The 26,606-nt window shown below is 41.0% G+C and overlaps 1 protein-coding gene across 2 annotated transcripts; it reads right to left on the bottom strand.

Annotated features, from left to right (window-relative positions):
- Nucleotides 1–4,100: 4,100 nt before the first annotated feature.
- On the bottom strand, nucleotides 4,101–24,204 carry slc6a13 (solute carrier family 6 member 13). 2 transcript variants are annotated; one of them, XM_062547656.1, is made up of 16 exons: nucleotides 24,194–24,204; nucleotides 23,783–23,838; nucleotides 18,492–18,692; nucleotides 15,325–15,459; nucleotides 14,627–14,767; nucleotides 14,440–14,527; nucleotides 14,054–14,186; nucleotides 12,949–13,083; nucleotides 8,885–8,988; nucleotides 8,670–8,794; nucleotides 7,798–7,910; nucleotides 7,004–7,141; nucleotides 6,430–6,532; nucleotides 6,114–6,214; nucleotides 5,618–5,788; nucleotides 4,101–5,222 (listed from the first exon to the last, which is right to left on the bottom strand). In XM_062547656.1, exons 2-16 carry the CDS (start codon nucleotides 23,787–23,789, stop codon nucleotides 5,058–5,060), a joined length of 1,860 nt encoding a protein of 619 aa, XP_062403640.1. In that variant the 5' UTR covers nucleotides 23,790–23,838; nucleotides 24,194–24,204; the 3' UTR covers nucleotides 4,101–5,057. The 2 variants fall into 2 exon arrangements, with proteins under 2 accessions (XP_062403640.1, XP_062403641.1); XM_062547657.1 differs by lacking the exon at nucleotides 24,194–24,204 and having other exon boundaries at nucleotides 23,783–23,922.
- Between the last annotated feature and the right edge of the window lie 2,402 nt (nucleotides 24,205–26,606).

Here is a 26,606-nt window from a genome sequence, read left to right as displayed (position 1 = left end):
ACTACACTCTCATCTGGCGTAATAATCAAGGCAACTTGCAAACGTACCATAGGCGCAGTGATATCGTACGCAGCATCTGAAAATAGTCCCCATAGACATCCAGCAGTAGTAGTGCCAGTATGGTTATGGTTATGGTTATGGTTATTTAGCAGACGCCTTTGTCCAAAGCGACATACAAATAAATAACAGTACAAATTAAATTAACAGTGAACAATTACAATAGGGAGAATAGTAATATTATCAGTAAAAACAATAATTTTAAGCACTAACCTAATGAGAAATAAAAAAAGTGAAATGAGAATAGCAATCAAATAAGTCACTCAGTTAATTATATATAATAATAATAACTAAAGCATGGTATGGCTAAATTTAAGGACAATAGCAAAATAAATGTCAAATTCTATCAATGGACAAATTATAACAAAACAATACTATTATACAAACCATAACACATCACAAACTCAAAGGACTAAGTGCATATTGAACAAATATGCCTTAAGACCCCTCTTAAAAGATCCAAAGCTGTTGCTCGAACGGAGAGCACTGGGCAACTCATTCCACCAACACGGAACCACTGAAGAGTAGGATCTACAATTTGACCTAGCATGTATGGTTGGTCGACATAACAGACGCTCCTCAGAAGATTGCAGTGGGCGGTTGGGAATGTACATCGTGATTAAAGAACTGAAGTAGCTGGGAGCAGATCCAGTCAGTGTCCTATAGGCCAGAGTGAGAGATTTAAATTTAATTCTGGCTACTATAGGGAGCCAGTGGAGAGTAACTAGGAGAGGGGTTACATGTGTCCTCTTTGGCTGATTGAAGACCAGTCGTGCTGCAGCATTCTGAATCAACTGTAGTGGTCTTAATACACAAGCAGGTAGGCCAGCTAACAGAGAATTACAGTAGTCCAGCTTGGAGATAACCATTGCCTGTACGAGAGCTGCACGGATGTTAAGAATTACTAATTAAATGTTCCTACATACTCTGATTGACTTTGTAAACTACTGTAGAAATGACAGAAATACTTTAATTACATTTATTTGCTAGGAATTGTTAGGGGTGCCAATAATTGTGGAACAGGTGATTTTATGAAGAACAATTATTTCTTTATGTGGGATTTTTTTCCTTCTAAATAAATGCACTTGTATTAAAGGCTGGATTTTACGCTTTTTTTCATAGTGGTCCTATATTATTTGGAAAAAAAAAGAATTTATTAGAAGCTAAAAAACACATCTTAACCAGGGGTGCCAATAATTGTGGAGGGCGCTGTATTTAGTTTTAACATTTAGAAAAACCTTGTTTTGCCATGACTGTAGTGATAATATAATATTCAAATGTGTAAGGAGGATGTGGGGATGGCAGACAGTCACTTCTGCCAGGAGAAAATTGAAGTCATCTTACACAAGCCCATCAAAACATTTGGCTACTTTTTTGTCAATAGGCCTACATTAGCCTAATTTGCATTGGTTTAAAAATATGTCATTATAGCTGCTGCTGAAAATGTCCAGCTCAATGTCTTGCTTTGAAAATCTGGCCCATGCAGCTTCATTTTAAATTGAATAGCCCTGCTATACAACAACACAACATAAGAAAAACTCTCACAACACAGGATAAAAATATAATTGTGAGGTGATACGTCTATCCACCACACTATTTTCCCACATCGTGTGAATATCAAAATCTGTGCAACATAAGGAAAAATCATTTCTGGTACCATCCAATGACCCATGCAATGAAAAATGTTATAGAGATATTGCTGACACATTAAGGCAGTTAGCACTGGATGCCTCATATTCACTTTTATCAGATGGAGGAGAACAAATGACGTGAATTGGCACCAATACAGCAGAACATAATAGGGCTCTGTACTTTGGAAACAAATTACAACAAATTACACTGATAGGCCTATTTAATGATATACTGTATATATGTGTGTATATATATATATTTGTATTGCATCTGTACATTTGATTCCATTGAAATAAAGGGTTATATTAGGCCTATGTCTACACCATAGGCTGTACCAGGAACTTATTTTATTGTAAAAACTGAAATTGCAATATTTAAAAAAGATCAAAAATGAATATTGTCTTATTTACACTGAGACAAGCACACATTGCTGAGTACTGCTGAGCTGTGCTGGTGTGCTACAGAATATAAACAATGAACCCGGGTTAGTTAGTTCTAATGGAAATACATTATAATTAGCCTACTGTAGGCCTACTGTACATGGTGTTATATATAGATATGGCTTCATAATTTTGTGAAACATTTTAGTAACAGAATAAATCCAAAAACTTTTGGCTTGAAATTCTCTCTAAGATTTGAATTGGTCCAGCTTTCTATTAGGCACTAATTCATGTGACATTTATGTTCTTGATCGAAATTCTGCATAATTTTGTGTGTTATCACATCACTCAGTGGAAATGAAGGAAGGTGATGAAGGTAGTCGGTCACTCAGTTGAGTTAGCTGCTGTGTGTGTATTAATTTGTTGTTGTTTCACACATTCAGAATCTCTCACTAGTCCTCACTGGGGTAGGAATCTGACACATTTAATACAAACAATCTGAACAGCCACACAAAAAAATCATAATTTGAGGGAAAAACCCCCAACAAGAATTCAGCATTAAGACTTGTGGTGTAAACCTAACCTTTGTTTTGTCGTTGCCTACATCCTCAATTACTAGGCGAGTACAGATGTATATCAATACTCTGTTTCTCACACACACACACACGCGCACACACACACACACACACACACACACACACACACACACACACACACACACACACACACACACACACACACACACACATTAAGTAAGAAAAATGCAATGCAAGCAGACAGAGGCAGGTTATAAGATTGCAAACATGGTAAGACATTTATTAGCTAACAACAGTTTAAACTACAAGCTCGGAGACCAGTGTTGGCTCACCGCTTAGGCCGATGGCCTACTGAGCCTCCCATTCTGTGTGTTCTCTTGGCATGATTGTGTCAAGAGGAAAGGCCTCATCAACAAATGATCCGGTCACAAGGGTAGTTGGTTGACAAGGTTTGGTGTGATCAAAGGCTGGTGGTCATGGCTAAAGCAAATTATGAAATATTTCTACTACACACACACACACACACACACACACACACACACACACACACACACTGTTCCTGTATGTTCATTTATTTCCGGTGGAGTGTTAACGGTGTTGCAACGGCACCTTCTGTTACAGTATATTCTGCTCCTTACCTCTTCACTCTGACACTGAATATCTTGTTTACCCTAGTGCAACACCAAACTGGTTCTGTGAAGAGACTAATTAGGACCACCGCTAGCGTGATTGATTTCTCTCTCTCTCTCTCCTCCGTCATTTACTTCCTGGATTTTTGGTCAACGATTCCTGGGACACCGTAGCGCCGGGGCATGAAACTTGGTGGCCATGTAGCCCCAGTAGACAGTAGAAAATTCCGTTTGGTCCCCGGGGGCCACGCCACCCCTAAATAACTACCTGAACCGTGGCACCGAGGATGACAAAATGTTTATGGTATGTGGGTCACAAGAGACCGCATCAACTTAGCTTATAACCAGTCATTTGTGATTTGCACCCCCATGGTAAAAAATGAAAATGCAATATTATATTGCTGTAATCGCCCCTATCTTCAGATGAAATGTTATGAACTACACCAAATTTCATGTGTATGATTAACCTGACATCCTCTGGGAGTATGCCACGTTTTGTGGAATTTCATCCATGGGGGCCTATAAAATAAATCAATTTGTGTACACCTAGTGACTGTACACCCATCGGACTGCAGATGGTGCTATTGAGCAAAGGGTTGCTGGTTAAGAATGACACACACTCACTCTCACACACACACGCACACATACAGTACACACACACACATCCACAGATCCCCCACACACACACACGTATGCAATGCATGCACACATACACACACAGACCCACACGCACAGACACACAGACACACACACACACACACTCTAATACACAAAGCCAAGGTCCCTTGCACACACTCATTTATATACATGAGAGTAGGAGATATATGTACATAAATTGCACAAATAGGAGATACAGGAAAGTTGACACGCATCATTTATTTCTTTTGGAGTGAATGTGCAGAACTGAGCGGCGGTCATATTGTGCACCGCTATGCGGTGCATCTTGTCACATTAACAATAGTGTCAGGTTCACCCACACCCGGAAACAAACAAGCACACAGAGAGCCCTTACCTGTACGTAGCCTATTAAGAAATATGAGAACAGCCCTTTTGAACCTTGCGCCCAAAGTCTCATTCTGCTGTCAAACTAACCAAAGTGGACTGGGCATGCTCTAAATGCACTTGAACCATAAACTTCAGACCATGCTCCAGTTTTGGATTGTTAAAACAGGGCCCAGGTCTTAAAATCAAAATGATTAATACTGTTAACAAATATGTCATCAAGAAAAAATATCAACACAACAACAGCAATATCCCAACATATATTTTTTCAGGCTTAATGATGAACCTTTTGTAAATTTATGTGCATAAGAAAACCAATACAAATATATATATATATAAAAAAGACCCTATAGTAAGAACACTTTTGTGTACAAAAACTGCCTTTTGAGAAATTGTATGCAATAACAGACATACATGCTTCCTTAGAAAGCAGATATGGTCACATGGACGGAACCATCCCTATATACATCAGTGTCAGTAAACTCTGTGCTTCTCTCTGTCACCAGTCAACAAAGGGCCAACCACACACACACACACACACGCGCACGCACACGCACACGCACACGCACACGCACACACACACACACACACACACACACACACACACATCTCACACCAAATAGACGTGGCAGAATGAGATTATTATTCTGTTTACAAAGTCGCCCCAAAGCAACCTTTATCCATGCTGTCCACAGAAGACTTCACAGGGAAGGGGGGATGCCCTCCTTGTGCTGGTATATATTTGGCTGCCTTGCACTGGATGAGGTATTGAGCTGCTGTAGATCTTGGGGTTAGGAGGATCAAGACGGAATAGCTGGATCCTAACAGTGGGACTCCTTTTCACTCACTGGGAGGTAGCCATCTTTAGTGGGGGTGCTTTTCTGGGGGAAGCTGTCGGAATCTGCAGGGAAGATTGCCAGCAGCTTTTGCTGGTCCCGCTTGGTCTTGGGCAAATCTGGGCAGGGTCTGGTGAGATGGTACAAACGCTTGGAGAGAAACAACAGCCTTTCATTTAGTGAGTGTTCAAGAAAAGTCTTTCATTCACCAACAATTGGTGTGGATACTTGGGTCGAATACTCAGAGAATTGTTTGCATACTAATATCACAATGTGGCTATTATGTACACACATACCTGTACTGTACAGTTACGAGAAAACATGACACACAACATCAGATACTCAGTTCAAAATGTATGGTTTTACAGTAGTCTGGTATACATTTGTGGACTAAGGTGCACCTATTCACTACACTCACAAATAATGGACGTTTCTACTTTCTCAATACATTTTGTTTTTACTTCATAGATGTTGTTAGACATTTGAATGTGAAAAAAAGTTAATATACTGCTGATAGTTAGAGCATGCTTGTTAGTGTGACATACCTCCTTCAGTGTTCCTTTGGTGATGTACAGTTTGTAGGCCACCCACAGAGGGATGCAGACCATAGAGGAGAGTGCCAATAGCCAGCCCAGGGAATATCCCCACCATGGGTACACATACTCATTGTTGTATTTGAGAGGAGTGTACTTAATCAGGGAGAATGCGAATGTGCCCTGTGCATGAGAACAGTTGGTTAGTAGGCTGTACTGTAATGTAAATATTCAAAACACTCTAAAAATGGGTTATGACCTCCTTCTACAACTCTTTTAAGGATGAGCTATATCGGGTTTACTGTACTAGTGGCATGTAAAGAGATATTTTCTTTTCAATAGTCCAAGGGGATCTAACATTAGTCTCTCTGTATATTGCTGCAATTGTTATTCTGGCATTAGCCAACAGGAGGAGCTCCTTCTTCACCATTAAGTACTTAACAGCCTGACCGAGCCTGAGGTTTAAGGTCCGTTCGATGGCTCTGTGCTTTTAATGCTAAAAACTCACAAAGCAGGTAGCAGGAGTGAAGAACATCCAGCAGTACTTAATAACAGCCCCCGGTCGGTACCCAATCATGTCCTCAATGTTGTCATAGAAACGATCAGCACCTTGAGGTCAAAGTCATTATTTGGAAACAATGACAATTAGTTTCCTCTCTAAATACAATAGGCAATATCTAATATGATTAAGATAATGTTATGTTATGAATACAGTTAAATTAAATGAATGCCAGTGTTCTAAACAACACATACAATATACAAACAACAACTGTGAGTTTTATCATGAGCATCTCTCTGATATGTGTAAGCTTGCAGGGACTCACCATATATCCATGCAATGCAGACTGTCTCAAAAATAGCCACAAACAGAAGGCACATCCCACTGGCTGCATAATAATCAAAGAGTTGGAATACATACATTCCACCCTGGAAGAGGTAGACATATAGATTTATGATGGTGTTCACTCCATCAGTCAGAGTCAGAATACACTGGTAACAAATAATATGCAAATCACGCACATCTTACATAAATTCTCCTCAGATGATTAAACCAATACAGTAAAGCGTCCGTATAAACCTGATATATGATACGGCCTGTTTATGGCATTAATGCTTTGGGCCAGCTAGGTCTTTCAAGTTCATGTTATTGTTTTACCCTATACTGTATGTGTTGATGAAACACACATGGCTTTGTCTTTTCCCATGGTAACTCATTATCAATGGTCATAGAAGAGTGAAGTCAAGAACATCCTTTCAAGTATTCTACAACAGTGAAATACCTGATTTACAATTGTCTCTATTAGTGAATGTCCAGCCCTGTCTTTTCACTCTTTCTTTTCCACAGTGCTGAACCATAAAGCATCTAGGCCTACAGTGGTGTTCAGGAAACTACTGTACCTCGGTGAGCATGATCAGGCCAACCATGTAGGACACAATAGATACTCCAAGGATGAAGAGCTCCCTCCGATTCTTACGACGGAACACAGAGGGGTACATGTCCACCACTGAGGTCACCAAACTCTCCACACAGACAAACTAGACAGGAAAGGACAAGACAGCACTAAATACATGCAGGAAGTACTGTGACGTACCCTTCATACACTAGACATATCTGGATGTGTTTATGGACACATTGCAAAACTGTTTCACTGTAAACTGACAACCAACAAATATAGAAAGTGAGAATGTCATTTGACAGTTCAAGTTAATCAAGTAGCTCTATACAGCAGTAAAACTAAACCCTACTTAATTGCACTGTTGTTATCAGTGGCTTCCATTCAGTGTTGACATAAACCAGTTCTGGTAGAGTAGCGGTTTAGCAAACTTGTTATTTCATTTCACTGTGTCCAACAGTGCATCAGGGTCACAGTGTACCTAAGCATAAAACAATTTGCTGAACAAAACATTGTATATCATTGCTAAATGCAGTACATTACATAACATGTTTATATATGAAGTAAAAAAAATTGAGTTTCTTAGAAAACTTTTTCATAAAAGTAAATCTGTTGTATTAGTGGTGAAAGGTCACCTTAGCTATTTATTTCTTGAAATAATCTAGAATTATCCAAATCCTTAGTGCTAAATGTCAATCTATTGCCTTTTCTGAAAAACTGAAAAATTCTTAACCACATCACCATGGGTGTTGATTAGTTCATTTCAGTAAGACATAATCAATTGAAATGGGGGCTTGCCTGACTGTCCAGTCCCAGCAGTACAATCATGATGAAAAAGAAACATGCCCAAACAGGGGAGAAGGGCATCATAGAAACAGCCCGTGGGTATGCAATGAAGGCCAGACCAGGACCTGGGGAGATGAACATGAGAACACACTCTGTGATGCTGACAGGGGAAAATCATTAAAAGAATCTGCACACCAAATGTCCTACAGTATGTAGGCCATTTCAGTCTGTTCCTAGCGTGTTTCCGGTTAAAACATTCAAAACCAATGCACATGCTTTGACATGAAAATGAATCAGACTTCAGTTTAGATCTACAAAATGTTGACTCTAAAACCATTTTTTTTTTTTGTCCTAAAGTTATCAATAGCTCAATGTTGCTCTCTGTGCCACTGGAAATGCCTCAGGAATGCACCTGTGCTGAGGTGCTGATAGAGGAATACACATTCATCCATGAACTCCATAAGTCCATAACAGGCCTCTCTCGTTATGAAGTCCATAACAGGCCTCTCTCCTATTGCTGTGTGGATACCTGAGGAGCTGACCCTATTGAAAGGCTACATGGGTGAGTAAGCACAGGAAATTTCCATGTCCATGTGCCTGTATGTTATCTTTACATTGTTTTGACCTTGGACGTTAAAAAGTCAGCCATATTACTGTACACATAACATAACAGTTTACCTGAAGAAAAGGTTGTAGTTGTAAGTGTTGTAAGTGAGTTGTAAATGTTTGACAAGGCATGCTCTAATTTTCAGATGGCCTTTGAACAGGGATATTTCTTTCTTCAAAGGTTGTGTTCTTCTCTATAGGTTCAGTTTGGCTATGCCTATGGTATGTCATATAAATACATTTTGCTCCTATGTTTAGATGGATGTAAAGGGAGTTACCTGATTCTGCCACTTCTGAAATGGGCACATTCTGTTCATATGACATGAAACCCAGTATGGAGAAGATAGCAAAGCCAGCTATAAAACTGGTTCCACTATTGAGAAAGCATAAAGCCAGACAGTCCCTAGGAGAGAAAAAACAATACTGAGCAAAAATAACATGGCATTTAAATGTCATTTACCCTCTTATGCAACATCTCCAATCAAGCACTCACCTGTAGCAATTGTTGTTATACTTGTTGTAACTGCCAAGTGCTGTTAGGCATCCTAAACAGATGGCAAAGGAGAAGAAGATTTGCGTCCCTGCATCCATCCACACCTGAGGGAAGAGTTTTTATGAAAATACTCTGTGAAAATCATGCTTGAGTATGCTTGACTGACACATAAGACTGGTGGGGGATTTAAGGACAGGTCAGCATCTAAGTTAATTAGGGACGGAGACTGTGCAAGTCATATAAATGCTGAAGTACGTCTTTGGGGTCCAGCGGGCACTGGTCCCGGTGGAGACCACTCATCCAACAGGGTGGACACAAGCGAGAGCCCCAACTCCTTTAAGCCTGCCCCTCCAGCTACACGGCCCTCCAGGATTAAGGACACTTAACAAGCCACTAGAACAAAAGCCAGAAGATGCCTGTCAATCAAGCTGTCTTTTCAGGCAGTTCGCTGGCAGGACAAAGAGCCCCCTCTGTAACCTGTGAGGCGGGCTGCCATAAGAGTGGTGCCTTTCCACTTGTTCACAGCCTCGTCCAGCTCCAGTCTGAATGAGGCCAGCCTTTGTTGTCTGCATTCTGCAGGGTGGTGTGGAAGCCCAGGGGGCAAGGTTTGGGCTGTTGGCCACTAGTAGCATGAAGTGCTCTTCCCCCCCAGACGCTCAGAATAGCTTTTCTCACCAAACCGTCACACCTGTGGTCTCACCACATGTAAACAGCATAGACTCCATGCCACTTCATTCATGCTATGCTGTCATGTGGCATATATATGCATGAAGGCTGCTCAGACAGGAGGGGTGGCATCTGTCATGAATAGGCTTTGCTGCTGTTGAGGACATTGCCTTCAAATAACATAGGTGAGGCAGGGCATTCATTATCGCTTGGTCTTTTGGGCCCCCACTGTCGACTTCAAGGCAGTGCTGCCATCAAAGTCTTAAAGGCACTTAAACTCTAACCCTAACCCTAACCCTTGCCTAACCCTAGAGTCTTCCAGGAAGTGCTGCCTTGGAGTGGACAGTGGGGGCCCAAAAGACCATATGACATTATTATTACAAGGATTATTCTCCAAAAGTTGCAGTATAGAATCCCAAATTACAGAAGCATTTGAGTATTTAGCCTGAACTAAGAAATCTTTTGATGAAACAATTGTACAGATGTGTTTGGCCTTGAACTGGAAAATCTTGATCTTAGACCAGAGACCGTCTGCACTGACCTGCCCTATGACCTACTGAATGGGGGGCAAACCCATGGGAATGCAACTGGTGGATAACAAGACGTCAAGGGGAATGTTGTGGTTAAAATCTCTTCTACCTCTTGGTGCAGAAAAACACATTCCCTATACTCAATAGTACAACATACTGTAAAATAACCGCAGTTCTAAATAAAACTGACAATCAATGGTCATTATTTTCATTCCATAATTAATCTAGATTAGAACAATCACAAAATTCTACAAAGCATTATATTATCTCAAACAACAAGTTTGAGTATTTGAATCCCAGAACTCCTTAGCGAATTTGATTAACTACTAGCCACTATGACTCAAGTTAGGGGGTTTTGAGTTCCATATTAAAATCAAGGCTTTGCATTTCCACAGAAACCTCCAAAGGCTGTCTCTCTGCTTGTGAAATTTAAATCTAATCTAAAAAATAAATAAAAAGGGATACCTGGAGTCTTCAATAAAGTCAGGTAACCATCAGTAGTAGTGTCACAGATTTAAGAGGAAAGACCCAATGGTTTCCCCCAGAGCAACAGTTGTAGAGTAACCTTCAGTCAGAGTGTCATAGGCTCCAGGGGCACTATCCACTGTGATTGTAGATGAGGGGGCTCCTATGTCCCACAGAGATGAAATGGTCTGAGGCGGCTGAGACTCACAGATGGCCCAAACAAAATGACCCAATGACCCAATCCCGCAGAGTGAGTAGGTTGGGATCATAACCGCAACACCTGGTCGATCCCTTCATTGCACGAGGACAGCAGGCCAACCAAACCAAATGATCAAACAGGCCTAAAAACTCAACAGTGTTTCGTAAAAACGTTCAAAGTCTTTATCACACACTGGGTTGTTAAATGGCTTCTGCACAATACTGCTTCTGCACTACTGATACAATAGGTCAGAACTGAGTTAGAACACTTAGAACACTGAGTTAGGCTTGGCTAGGCTAGGACATGATGACACAGAATAGGACATTATCAGTTTTTATTATACGGCTCTCTAGAATGTTGAGGGAGCTCCCATTTACTTTGAATGGGCCTCCCCAACGTTCTACGGTCAGTTATTTTTGCATAATCACCGCTCTGAAGGTATAATGACCGCTGCCAATGGCAACGGGTTCACTCCGCTAGTTGTAGCGGAAGCCACAAAACGGTAGCCAAGCAGGCATGGACTGGCCATAGGGCATACCGGGCAATGCCCGGTGGGCCGACGCATATTTGGGCCGAGGCTGTCAATTTAATAATAATAAAACAAAATATTTGCCTCATTTATATAGCGTACGGCCACAACGGTAGCGAATCGCGGCCCATTGGTTGACTGCCTTAATGGACATTGGGCTAGTCCAATAAAATCTCAGGGCCCTCCCTATCTCCCTCCCGGCCTCATCTCCCTCCGGAGTGTGAGACCGTTCGTATATGAAAATGTACGAAGACAAACCACAAAAGCGCAAGGGGGGCGCAGAGAAGTTGCGAGATAAAAGGCTAAAGCCTACAAGTGGATGCAGCAAAAATGTGCTAAAATTACAGAAATGTTTGCCACCACAAGTTCAAACAGGGCCGTCGACATATAGCAGCAGTGCAGAAGCAGCACCGAGAGCAGGCTTCAGAGGCACATGCGAGTGTGAGGAAGGAGTAGCTATTCAAATTGATTCGGAGGAGGAGGAAGAGGTGAGAGACGTGACCCAGCAGGGACAGATTGAGGAGGAGGTCAGAATAGCTACTGTGAGGCAGGTAAGAGGGAGCCGAAATGTTGGCTGAACTTTTTGGGCGCACAACGAACAATTAAAAGTTTGAAATCTGCGACTGCTTCTTCCCCTTGCTTCTTTTAGATGTATTAACCTGCCTACTACAGTTTGTAGGATTCAGCACCCAGTTAAGCAAAACAAAGTTTTATAGTGTGAGCGCGTCTTTTTGTGTGGTTTCTGTGGAGGCCTACCCCTCTCGCATGCATTTGAATTGCGATACCCATTAAATTAACGAGTTGTCGGCTCGCCATCAACCTTCTGAAATCTTAAGACAGTCACGATTGGTCGAACTTGTTGTCAATCTTGACGCAGTAGGCTACAACAAGCAAACTATCACATTTCTTTGCGACAAGCAGACACCCATACACACAGACATGCAGTCAGACGCATGGAATGAAACAGGAATGGTGGTAGCCCATGGAATTAACAATGAAAATATTTTGGGATGTGTCGCCTATACATCTAAACTAAATAGTATCAAGGTGAATTGTTGGCTAAAACTGTGCAAATGCTCAACATAAATTATAGCAGGTTTTATTTAGTGAAGCATTTAATAGCATGAGTTTTGTGCACAACCTCATCCTTGCTGGTTTAAAGGTCACTCTAGTGTGTGTGTGTGTGTGTGTGTGAGAGAGAGAGTATAATAATAATTAATATTTTTTTAGCAAGGGTAGGCTAGCCTACTCGCTTCCATGCAGGCTACTGCGGTTTACTTAAATATTTTTTACAAACAAAACAGTGTGCACATATGTTTTATCGTGTAAATTATCATGGTGGGCCACTATGGCCAAAAATGCCCGGGCCGTTTTTTGGTCCCAGTCCAGCCCTGTAGCCAAGTCATTGCTAAAGACACATTGAGATAAGTTTATTTTCTCGTTTTGGCAAGTAGTCGTATAATAAGCGCGATAATGTATAGAACGCCGGTCATTATTGGAAAATAATTCCCTTCAGGACGAAGCTAAACCCCTTCGCTGCGCGTCGGGGTTCTGTTCATCCTGTCGGGAATTATTTTCCGATAATGACCGGCGTTCTATAGCCTACATTATCCCTTAGATAATACTACTGAGGTGTGTGACTAAAAGCTAGTGTTCAAAAGTAGAGTCCTCTGACCTGTGGGTCACTCAGGCGTCCCAGGTCTGGATAGAGATAAAACTGAATCCCTCTGTAGGCCCCTGGCAGGGTTACACCCCGAATAAGCAGGATCAACAGCATGACATAGGGGAATGTTGCCGTGAAATACACCACCTGCAGCAAAGGACAGAGGTTAGTGGTTAAAGGTTAGTGCTGGGGCAAAAAAAAAAAACACTGAGAGCTATGCACTTTTTGGTCCTGACACCCTGTTACTACCTTTTTTCTATTTTCATGTAAATGTAGGAATGACAATAGGCTACATCAAAAAAATAATCAAAAAGTCAATAAAATAAAAAAGAATGACCAACCCATTGATTTCGGGCTTACATTATCAGTTTGAGTTAGAGATTCAGGAATAAGTTGCTGGAGCCTATTGTGAACTGTCTTTGGCTACAGAGCAGCCAATCAGCGTAATTCTCACTTAATTAGTCATGTGGTCGCCAGACAGACAACCATTGGCTGCTTTATCCCCCACCTAATGTTATGAATGGCATCTCTGAGCATGCTTTTGACAAAGCAAAGTTACATACCTTACCTTCTATGTTAGCATCAGAGGATAAAGTAAAATGTCTTCTTTAATAATGGGCAATAATGGATCATTCACATCCCCTCCATGGCCAGACAAGAGTGACTCTCTCTGTACAGTGGTCCTCTGAGTAGCAGTGCTCAAAGCACATTCAGTTTCAAGTCAATTTCTGTTGTAATTATTTGTTATTAAATTACTTATTTTAGCCTAGTGCAATATCATATTTTATACATATTACACTGTACAGTAATTTCCGGCATATAAGCCGCATTGTGTATAAGCCGCAGGACAGTGTTTCATGCAAGTTAAAAGAAGCAAAACCATATTAACGCCATATTAACTGCCCCCCTGTATTAACCTCATAGCTGAAGAAATTTTGCAAAATCAATGTATAAGCCGCGGCTAATAGTTGGGAAATTACGGGTATATTGTGTTTCTATTAACTACCTCATTGCTTCTTTGTCATATATGTGTGTCTCCCTATAGCAACAGGACAATTAACCCATAGACGGTTAATAAAGACGTCTGTCTATCTGTCTGATGATCGTTACAGTTCACCTTGCCAGTGGATTTCACACCCTTCCAAATGCAGAAGTAGCACATGACCCAGGCAATGAGAAGACACAGGGCCAGGTCCCAGTGGACTTCACCGATGTGGTCAATCCCAGAGGAGATCCTCAGAACCCTCCTCCTGGACACACATGACATGCAGTGATGTAGATAAACACACACACTGTGACACACCTTTCATGGTTATTTCATGAAGACATAATAAATGATTCTCGCTTCTGACACATTTTAATGAGAGCAAACGTTTCTAAGTGGCAACGAGATCACCATGGCAAACATAACAATGAGCAGATAACCAGTAACCACCATGGCAAACATTTGACTTCCTGTCATGATACAATAGATAACAAAGCAGTGTGGATATTCTGACTTACTCCCAAAATTCGATGACTGGCGAAGTAGCATTCTCCAAGTGACTTTGGTCAATAGAATCATTCCTCCTCTGGAACTCAACGCAAGAGTCTTGGACACCACAAAAGACAGCATAAGACACACTGGGACAATCCATGTGTCAATGGACATGGGACAATCTGGTGTGCATTACATGCAGAAACATATTACCTGTATTCCATGTGTTGTTGCAGGAGGCCCAAGGCAAATCCCAAGAGAAGGAGTACCTGAGGTAGAACACTCCCCAGGCCAAAACAATGATGTAGTAGAAATTCAGCAGTGCCACAATGACCTGCGTGGCATATCCAACTCCTTCACCAAGAGGAAAATTCAGATGTCACAAGACAAATTACGCTGAGTTATTGCCCATGCATGTTATTTGGACATTGGTAGAACTTTTCAAACAGTACAGTACACCAAATGGAATGTTTCGTCCTATTGCGGTCAAACATTTAGAAAATCTACAGAAGTCTAGCTCAGTCATGAGCCAAAACTATCCAGGTCAAAACTACCCAAGGTTATGTAGGTCTACTCTGCATATGGGAGCTCACTCATAGCATTTTAACTGTACAGTATGTTACAGTACATGCTCAAAATGCAGGAATGAGACAATCTGTCCTTCATAGACTAGTAGCCTCACTTGATTGTGCTTGGTTAGAGTAATGTAATATGTCTACAACCATAACAAAACTGTATCTATGGATTCATTTTGGGCAATGTAATACAGTTGTAATAAATACTGTTTCCTAGTTCCACTTTTTCAAGCATGAATACATTTGTTATTCCTAGTTTCACTTTTCCAAGCATGAATACATTTGTTATTAAAAAATACTAAAAGCGAAATGATATAAAATAACTTTGACCATCACCTTCTAGAAGGGGGCAGATCTTCCTCCAGCATGTGATTCCACCCTGACTAGTGTACTGACCGAGAGCGGTCTCCAGGAAGAACACAGGTATTCCACAGGTGAAGAGGAAAATAAGGTATGGGATGAAGAAGGCACCTGTTAAAGGTGTAGATGAAAAACATGATTAAGGGAATCAGTTTTAAGCAACACAATGTCTTTCATTTACCTTAAAATAATGTTGATGCTGCACTGATTTACTGTATGGAGAATGGGAATTGTGCTTTGGTAACATTGTGACACTTGCAGTCATGCCAATAAAGCTCTATGAATTGAAATTGAAATTGAATGGGGTCTCTAACATTACCCAAGCTTGAGCAGAATGGCAGGTATTGCACTAGGACCTATAGGTAATGCTGCTGTCACATGTAGCATATTTTTATGTAGGTTTCTCATTTAATGAAATGTGTAGTTTATCAACCATGTATACTGTATGTATTAGAATATTCTGCTATAATATATTAAAAGGAATCAATTTGGAGCTTTGATCTTGAGCTGATGTGATCTCTCTCACTAATTTGTGAGATAACGTTACATGTTTGTGACTTAGCAAGGCTTATGTGTAGAATAATGTATAGAATACAGTAATGAACTTCACTGTTACTGACATTATTAAAGTCCCTTAAAGGGACACTTCACCGATTAGCATTTAGCTTTGTATCTTCAGAAAACCAGGCATGTTTTTGAATGCTCGTGCATCATTCCCTCAGTTTGCCCTGAGACGGGAGAAATATGGATTTCAATGTTGGCTTAGAATTATGTAAAAATCGTCATTTTACATCATTGCAAGCTGGAAGTCCTATCTTTGTCGAGGAGGTGAAACTACAAATGCTTTCCTCACTTGTGACCCTGCAAAGTGAAACCAGTCGCTTTGGTAAAATGTACTAAACTAGATGCACCGCATAGCGGTACACAATATGACCGCCGCTCAGTTCTGCACATTCTCTCCACTAATATAAATGATGCTTGTCAACGTTCCTGTATCTCCTATTTGTGCAATTTATATGCATATATCTCCTACTCTTGCAGCTCATCTGTATTTAAATGAGTGTGTGTTTGGGAGTTTGCCTTTGTGTATACAGTAAGAGTGTGTGTGTGTGTGTGTGTGTGTGTGTGTGTGTGTGTGTGTGTGTGTGTGTGTGTGTTTCTGTGTGCGTGTGTGTATGTGTGTGTGTGTGTCTGTGTGTGTCTGTGTGTGTCTGTGCGTGCGTGTGTTGAATCTGTGGATGTGTGTGTGCATGTGTGTGTGAGTGAAAGTGTGTCAGTCAATTGATTTATTTTATAGCCCCCCATGGATGAAAATCCACAAAACTGGCATACTCCTAGAGGATGTCAGGTTAATCATACACATGAAATTTGGTGCAGGTCATAGTTAAAGGGATATTCCGCCATTTTTGGAAATACGCTCATTTTCCACCTTTCCTCGAGCAAAACAATTGATATTTACCTTGTTCCCGTTCATCCAGCCATTCTGTGAGTCTGACGATACAACTTTTAGCTTCAGCCTAGCATAGATCATTGAATCGGATTAGACCATTAGCTTCGCGCCTGCTAGCTTCATGTTTAAAAGTGACTAAGATTTCTGGTAATTTTCCCATTTAAAACGTGTCTCCTCTCAAGTTAGAAAGTGCAATAAGACCAACTGAAAATGAAACCTGGCGTTTTTCTAGGCTGATTTGACATGGAACTACACTCTCATCTGGCGTAATAATCAAGGCAACTTGCAAACGTACCATAGGCGTAGTGATATCTTACGCAGCATCTGAAAATAGTCCCCATAGACAGCAAGCAGTAGTAGTGCCAGTAGCTGCAATTTGCCTTGATTATTACGCCAGATGAGAGTGTAGTTCCTTGTCAAATCAGCCTAGAAAAATGGCAGGTTTCATTTTCAGTTGGTCTTATTGCACTTTCTAACTTGAGAGGAGACACGTTTTAAATGGGAAAATTACCAGAAATCTTAGTCACTTTTAAACATGAAGCTAGCAGGCGAGAAGCTAATGGTCTAATCCGATTCAATGATCTATGCTAGGCTGAAGCTAAAAGTTGTATCGTCAGACTCACAGAATGGCTGGATGAACGGGAACAAGGTAAATATCGATTGTTTTGCTCGAGGGAAGGTGGAAAATGAGCGTATTTCCAAAAATGGCGGAATATCCCTTTAAGTTATTGTGCTCACATGAACGGCCATAAACTAAGCTTTCCAACGATATATCAAGAGTATTACCAAAACTATCGGGAAGATAACCGCATCCTAAGTTGACATGGTTCTCCCGTCACGATATGCCAGAAGAGGAGAAATCACCTTTTTAAGCGACGTGGACAACGGGAATGACTGCTAATGTGTTGAATCTATAACAGTAAAAATGTATGTTCAATATTCACTTCTGTTGTACATTGCATTAACTACATGGCAACAACCACCTCTACTAGTATAGGCCTAACATTCCTGTTCTACTTTTGTTTAATTCTTTCAGGCCTGAAACATAGCTCTGTTTATACCATAGGCCAAACCTGGTGCTTGAACACAGTTCCTTGCCTAGGGAAGATTTTACATTACACTGGGCTACAGTAGGCTTAAAAAGGGCTAAACTACTACAACTATCCCAGTTCAACTGCCATGGCCGCAAGACCAAGGCTGCATCTGAATACCCATACTAGCCTACTATTGGGTTATTAAGTCTGACGTCACAGGCCCAATAGCTTTTTAATCAAAAAGGTTTCAAGCAAAGCCAGTTGTTTTTCACAGCCTGTAAACCTTTCCACAAAAACCATCCCTTTAATTTATCTATAAAAACACTGTGCAACATTTCGCTATGCCCACATAACCGTAGTAACCATTCATTGTGATGTGTAAGCACCAGGGCGCATCCAAAGATCCTTCGCTTCAACTCTGTCTGGTGCATCTCCGAGTCCAAGCCTCTCGCCTAATGGTTGAATTTTGGCAGTTGGTTGTTTGGCAGTTGGCATTTGGTTGAACACAATAGGAACTCTAGCTCTGGTGCTTGTAGCCTACGCTAAAGTTCCTGGGTTGATGGCCCGCAGTATAAATGAGGCTAGGACACTGGATGTTCCTGTTATCCACTCTGAGCATTTCAGTCACAGAAAGGCTGATATGGGCTACAGTAACTCACCTCCTCCATTCTTGTAGCACAGGTATGGGAAGCGCCAGACATTGCCCAATCCAATGATTTCTCCAGCCACTGACAGGATGAACTCCATCTTATTTGTCCACTGACCACGCTCCTCCATCTTTTCCTCTGTATGAGGGACAATATCCAAAGGCCTGCTGTGGCCATTTGAAGGATCCCTTTTAGCCATGCTGTCCATGTCCCCTATGTACAAGTAAGGGCAGAAATAAAACACATATGATCTACCCAGTGGGCACCTTGACGTCAAATGGTCAAGAGATATTGATGACCATGTTATATATCTATAATTTCATTACTATTTCGACATCACAAGAGAAGTGATTGTAAAAAGGTCCAACAAAGAGATCACTCATAAATATTTGTCATGTCATTTACTGAAATCACTCAATGTAATTTACGTTAAATGCATTTTACACTGTTTTGAATGTCATATCACTTTCTGTCTTGAGAATGTAAAGTGAGTTAAAATGAAATTAGTTAATATTAACATTATTATTAGGCTATTATTATTACTAAATATATTCTATTTGTATATAGGATATATAATTTCCCTATTTTAAATACTTCTTATGTGTCCTTCACCATTTCCATGTGTCCAAGTCCAATGTCTTTTTCTTTTCTTGTGTGCAAAGAAGAAAAACTTGACAATAAAATCATTCTGATTCTGATCAACTTGATTTATAATTTTGACATAATTTTGAAATTAATGATGGTTATATCCCTTACGTGTTGATTTGACGAAATTTGAGAGATTAAACTAACCGTATGTAAGAAATGTATTTCAATTAAAGGTGACATAGAATGGAAATAATTTTTTTCTTGGTTTTCATGAATTATGAGAGGTTGTGCATAAACAAAGAGCTATTATGAACATGAGGCATGGTTGTACCCTCCTTCATATGAAAATCTTGAACTTAGAAATAGACACAAAAAAATGGGCGATTCAGCAAAACTGCTTGCTTGTGATGTCAGACATCGCAAAGCCATTGAAGTTCAATTGGGGTTGCCAAAGAGGGCGCCATTTAGTCAAATAGACCATTTCAATACCCAGCCTAAATATATGGTTTTAGTTAGTCTTGTAAAATTGCAAGTTGAGTTTAGTTTTTTAAATCAAAGTTCAATATATACTATTTTAACATCAGAGAACACAGTGCAATACTCAATTCATCCATTCTATGTCCTCTTTAATGATAGAATTGCCCTGATAGAGTATGTCACTAGACATTAGGAAATAAATCTCATCAAAAAAAATACTGAAAATCACTGACTCTCTCTGTCCTGTCATTCAACTCCCTCTTCTTGCCTCTCTCTCTCTCAACTCTCCCGCTCCGCTTTTTTCTCTCTATAGTATAACTACATATCTCCATTGATAGGCTTGGTAATAATAACCATCATGACTTAGGCCATCGCCCACCAGAAGCGTACGCAGCATGCCGCGCCACGAAAAACAAATAGAATTCCATTGTTTTCACCGGAGCATCGCCCACTGGAAACGTCTGCCGCGCAAAATCCTGCGCGGCAAGCCCTACGGAGCCCGAGAGAGCTCACGGCAATATATTTTGGGGAAGGACGAAAACGTGCGCTCACTTTGCAAAATCGAGCTCTCATTTTATTAAATCGTGCACTCGTTAGTGCGTGCTCTCGTTTCATTACATCATGCGCCCGTTTTCCTTCAACGTGCACTCACAGTACTACATCGTGGTCTCGCTAATCTAAAATGTGCACTCGTTTTAGTTTTTTTTAAAATGGGCGCACGATTAGATAAAAACGTGAGCATGATTTGTATAAAACGTAATTCGTTTTCATTAAATCATGCCCTCGTTTGATAAAATCGAGCCCATGAATTACAAAATCATGCTCTCATTTTATTAAATCGAGCTCTCAATTAAAGCAAATCGAGAGCTTGTTCTTTAAAAAACGTGCCCATGATTTATAGCTTATAATGTGTGTAAGTTAGAACATGGTGAGCACTATCCAATTTGCTGTTACAGTCGTGACAAGTAGGCCTTGGGGCAGTTTTAGGCATTGTGAAAGACATGGATCTAGGGTTTACCATGGGTTAGGTATGTCACACAAAGAAATACTGGCAACTTTAGTAACTCAGCATGGTTGTAAGTGCAAGTACAACGTCTTGCGGGTGAGAGAAGAGCTGTGCGCATCATTCTTAGTGAACTCGACCCTGAAGGATCCCAGTGCCGCCGCCGGCGACGCCCGAGAAGAAGACAGGCTACTTCTCGGACCCAGTTTCGTATGGCACATAGACTCATACGATACATTGAGCCCATATGGAATCTGCTAACGGGGACAGAGAATGTGGTTCTTCGCGATATGCAAGTGTACTTAATGCAAAATGATGAAGATAGCAGAGCGGGCCGATCAAGCTGTTTGACGGGAGAAGTAGTGCAAGTCAAAGAATAGAGAGTTGGTGGGGTGTGATGAGGAGAGAGGACATTGAGCACTATACATCCAGATGTTTGGCGAACTTAAAAACGAGGGTTTATTCGCTGGTGACTTCCTAGACAAGGCACTCATCCAAGTGCAGCTCTGAGCCACATAATTTTCCTGCTGAAGCCGTCTATGCACCCGTTAGCAGATTCCATATGGGCTCAATGTATCGTATGAGTCTATGTGCCATACGAAACTGGGTCCGAGAAGCCTGTCTTCTTCTGGAATGGAAGGACACTGGAATCCTTAAGGGTCGTGTTCAGTGAGAATGATGCGCACAGCTCTCTTCTCACCCGCAAGCCATTCTCTAGACATTTTTGTGCATCCAATGATACATATGAAACTTCCCGGGACCTTGCAGTTGGCCCAAAATAAAACGGCAGCGAAGACCGCTTGTTCGCAACATTTACAACCAGGTTGCCAGTAGGCTATTTATTTGTGTGACACACTGTACATAACCCACGTAAACCCTTAGTAGATCCATGTCTTTCACAATGCCTCAAACTGACCCAAGGCCTACTTGTCACAACTGTAACAGAAAATTGGATAGTGCTCATCATGTTCTAACTTATGCATGTTATAAGCTATAAATCATGGGCACGTTTTTTTTAAAGAACGAGCTCTCGATTTGTTTTAATTGAGAGCTCGATTTTGTAATTCGAGGGCTCGATTTTATAAAACGAGGGCATGATTTATTGAAAACGAATGCACGTTTTATACAAATCATGCTCACGTTTTTATCTAATTGTGCGCCCATTTTAAGAAAAACTAAAACGAGTGCACATTTTAGATTAGCGAGACCACGATGTAGTACTGTGAGTGCACGTTTAAGGAAAACGGGCGCATGATATAATGAAACAAGAGCACGCTCTACTTAAACGAGTGCACGATTTAATAAAATGAGAGCTCGATTTTGCAAAGTGAGCGCACGTTTTCGTCCTTCCCCAAAATATATTGCCGTGAGCCCTCTCGGGCTCTGTAAAGCCCAGACCGCCGAACACCGCTGAACGCCGTTTCTGGTGGGTGTTGGGCTTTATAGTAATCCTAACCCACACTACAGTATATCTCTTTTCTTTTGGCCTGATGCCCCACCCTCATTCAACTAATCACCGCGCTACAGTATTACAAAAGTGATTGCAGAACCAGTTTTAGCCAACATCCTACAGTTCCTTTAGTTTATGGCATGCATGTTGATACAAGCCATCATGTTTGAAGGAATGTCATCTGATAACTCTCTACAGCTTGGGGTACATTGGTAAGTGACAAGTCACCCTGAGTGACTAGCACTTATTTACACTCACTGAACGTGTTGGTGCATTCAACTCTTACAAATGTACATGTATACAACAAGTGCGCATCATGTTTCTCATTTCATCCGACCCCCCAATAGCCATGATAGTCATGTATGACATTAGCATGGTCCATGCCGGGCAACGACCCGGGAGATCAGCCTCTGATGAAAGAGTTCCTTCTGTGCAGGAAACAGACTGCTCACTGACTGTGCTCACTCCTGTCAGTTCGTGTTAACAGGCCCCCGGCTCCCCTCCTGCCTCTCGCATCAATAGGCACTGACTAGGCCAAAAGGCCCCCCTCCCCTCCCCACCCAGACCAGGCCAAACTAATGATGGGGTGGGGGATTGGATGAGGTGGGAAGGGTGCTTTAAACACAGACCTTAAATCTCTCTTTTGATACCCCACAAGGTCCAAGAGAGCCAATCATGTAACAGCTTTATTTTCTAAGGCGAGATCAAAATGGTTTGTCTTCATAGAATGCAGATGTGGAGTCATGTTAGCATGCCAGTACTGGGTTTTTAAAAGTGGTCAGATCCAGTCACTGACAGGTCCTAAACAGGTCTAGTCAGACTTCAGTCTTTATAACACCACTATCAGTTGGGCCATCAGGACCTTCTTAACAACTTAGCTTGGCAGTAGCATTGTTTCATAGGTTATCACTAGTGAATGCTACCCTTCAGCTGATAAGAAGCCAGGAACCAGATTTGAGAACAGTATATTCATTAATATCTTTTAGCTATAACAACTTATGTTCCTGTGTTTTGAAAAACGAATCCCGTTTTTTACAAAGACCCAATTTTGTAACACATGAGTGTGGGACAACTAACCTGACTCTACTCTATGAGTTTTTTTCCAGGTACTTTCTCTCATTATCAATTTTATGCAGTATATTTGTTTGAGAGAGGGCTAAATTGGTTAACACTCGTTAAACATACAATATAAGATCGGTCATGCCGAATCAGTCTTGACAGTGTAAAAAGTTGAACTGAATTATATTAATAATATAGTAAAATCATTAAAAATGCAGTTCCTGAGGGAGCCATAAATGTTAAAGGTGCATACAGTACTTAAGTCCCATAAATAATTGACAGAGAACAGCTGTAAATGATTATGCTTAGCATTGACATACTGTAATCAAGTACACTATACCTAGAAGTACTACGCTATACCTAGAAATTCTGCTTATCACATGCCGCAAACAGAGGTGAGAACTTATATTAAATAAAATATTAAATGGTATGAGGATTTTCATCTCCACTCAATCCTTTCCACAAATGAACAAGGGCCAACAACCTAGTGAAAATAAGGATGCAAAATGTAATTGCAATGTTTCTAAGCACTAAGTGTATGGACCCCCCCCCCCCCCATTCATTAGCATGCTGTTAACAATTACTTTTTAAAATCATTAATCATAATTTGTATACTGTAAGTTAGGTCTGAACATGTGACATATACATACAGTATATAACATAAAAAGAATACACACATGAACAAATTCTATTATTCTGAAAAAGAGAAATTCATATAGAACTCACCCTTCATTGTGATGGATCAAGGTAGCTGTTCGGTTTGAGATGTACCAGGGAGGTATCTGACAATATAATGTGTGTGGAGGGGTGGAGAGTAATTCTAAACAGGCCGTCAACCTTCAATGAGCTTTCAGTTAACAACCCAAAGCACTCCCCTTCCCATTCTGACAACACTCCCAAACACACAAATGCAAACTTGTGCGCACACACACACACACACACACACACACACACACACACACACACACACACTCGCACACGCACATGCAGTGAGAGAGAAAGTGAGAGAGAAAGAGAGAGAGAGAGAGAGAGTGAGAGAGAAAGAGAGAGAGAGAGAGAGAGGGAGAAAGGGAGGGAGAATGCACCACACAGTGGAGTCTCAGTGTGACAGAAAGATTGCATAACCTTTGGACTCACATTCTCCAAGGACTTTCTTTCAATGGTGTGAGAGGAGAAGTGGAGTGAGAGAATTTCTTTCAATAAAGGACCACCTTCACTAAAATTGTTCGTTTTGCACTGAACCAAAAACATCCCTCCAGCATCGTCAAGTCACCCAAAGCTTTTCACCCAAAAGCAGGCCTTTCTTCGTCTGACTGTACTGCTTCCCCTCATGCTCAGCTCCTCATTCACTGCTTTTTCCCACACCAGCGGCACCGAGTAGACTGGCCCAGTTTGAGGAACTAGTTCAAACATGGCAAGCCTGGGCCATTCTCTCTCAATGAAGGCTTATTTGTGCCAGTTTCTGTGCCCCCCCCCCCCCCCCCCTATCTTAGGCAAACGGATCAGAGAATTTACCAAAGGCTAGCAGATCATTTTCAGTTTTAGAAGCCCACTTTACAAGGTACCTTCAAACAGTACATTTAAGTTATTGTTCAGATACTCCGTCTATGTCCCTTTCTGTTCATAAACAGTCATAAAACATTTTGGGATTTCTGTAATTATGTATCCCAAAGGAAATTAATGAGACAAAAAAATCCTTCCTCTTTCCCCAAACAACAGACTTGAACCTTAACAGTTATGCTCCTTTACACAGCAGTGCCACAGGTCGCTGGTCAGGGTTTGTCTGAACCATCTTAAAAAAACAGTCATGTCTCTCCCAATTAAAATCACACAGTTTTGCTCATAACAACCGGACTGTTAATTACGAGTTCCAACATGTGGTAAGACATCTCCTGTTGAGCTTTCGGTTAATGGCCATTAAGTACACAGCTGGAGCTCTTTCTTATAAACCTTCAAATGTTCCCTTTTAATACTTTAATTAAGCCTGTCTATTCTTGTGTCATTATGTCCTGAAAGAATGAATGTTGTGTAAGACGTGAGGAGAATTAATTCACAAGCCATTACAGCTGTGACGGAATGGTTTTGTTTTTGCTTTAACTGTCTGACTCAACAGTGGGTATACTGTACATTAACATGTGTAAGCGAATTCAATTCTGTTGGCCTACCTCTATAAGACTTTCAGAAGCTGTGTGCTGTTTAAAATATTGGTTTATCTGCATTGAAATGTCACATCTGTTTTTGAACAGAGCACAGCTTTTTTTATGAAACAAACCAATGATGATTTTCTGGGTCTATATTAAAATACATTGGCCCTCATTTATGAAACATGTGTACGACATAAAACAGGCGTACGACCGTCTGACGCTTATTTCCAAACAAAGCATGGCATTTATCAACTTGAATGTGATCGGTGGCTACACTCGAATCTCAGGTCTTGTCTCAACTGGTGTACTGAAGTTTTTCAGGCGGCATAGCACCATGCAGCAGTAAATCGGCGGTGGATTGGAAAGTTGGAGAGTTTAATTCATAGAATATCTTGGACACTTTTCCTGTACATGTGTAGCCTATGCTGTATAGCCTATTATGTTGACACATTTGATGGCTTAGGATAGCCATAGGAGATTATTTCTCTTTAGCAAACACAACATTCATGAATTATATAGGGCCTAGGCTATTTTTGAATCATTCCAATGGGCAAATAGCAGTGTTGTAGGCCTATGGTTCTGTAATGAATATAGGCCTATTTATAGTATGATGCGTTCTCTCTGCGAAGATAGAGTCTGTGGTGCTTAAATCGCTTGTTTCCCGCCTTGATGACACTTCTAGCTGTCAAAATTACCACATTTCAGCAGGACGTTACTATGGCTCCACTGGCCCCCATTTACAGTATCAACCGAGTGTAGACCAGTGAATATCTGAGCGCAAAAATCTTCTTACGACTGGGATCACGTGTGATTCATGAAACTTTCGTATCACTCAATGTTTGTTGATAAATGTGGCAGTTGGAAACAAACGTTGGCTAATTTAAATATCACGCCCTTATATATGCTCGTTTTAAAGGCCTTGTCCCTAGAATTTACGACATGAAGGTGCATTATATGTCCAAAAGAGAAGCATTTGTGATTTCAACACTTAATTTTACCGGGAAGTTTCAGTGGCCCTTGAGGGACGGGGGTCATTAAAGTATACTACATCACATGCCCACTACAGTAGGCTATCTCTAAGAGAGATGGGATGCGTCTTGGATAGGAGTTAAAGGTATACTATGCAGGATTGGCGATTTCATCGCCGGTTTCGCTTTCACTTTTCATTTTCGCTCGTTTTATGCTTGCATATTTCTCTGCATAGCTTCCTCTACAGCTTTAGCGTGTATATTTTACAAAACTCCTCAATCGGTCAGTCTGCCGTGCCTTTTCATGAGACTTTACATGACACTTCCTGGAGTAGAGCATGGGTGCGTGCCCGAGATCTCCTGAAGTTGCAAGTGGGGTTCTACCGCCACAGACCACTAGAGCGGCCAAAAAAAACACTGTTTGACCGGTAATGACTC

The sequence above is a fragment of the Sardina pilchardus genome, chromosome 10 (assembly GCF_963854185.1).
Source record: "Sardina pilchardus chromosome 10, fSarPil1.1, whole genome shotgun sequence".
NCBI lineage: Eukaryota > Metazoa > Chordata > Actinopteri > Clupeiformes > Clupeidae > Sardina > Sardina pilchardus.
The sequence above is the reverse complement of the archived record's forward strand: the minus strand, read 5'-3'. Positions and strand labels throughout refer to the sequence as shown.

Coding starts and splice junctions, on each gene's coding strand:
- slc6a13 (XM_062547656.1), bottom strand. Junction 13,084..14,053: donor GTGTGAAATCCACTGGCAAG/GTGAACTGTAAC, acceptor CCTTTGCTGCAG/GTGGTGTATTTCACGGCAAC. Junction 8,989..12,948: donor GACGCCTGAGTGACCCACAG/GTCAGAGGACTC, acceptor CTCTTCCCTCAG/GTGTGGATGGATGCAGGGAC.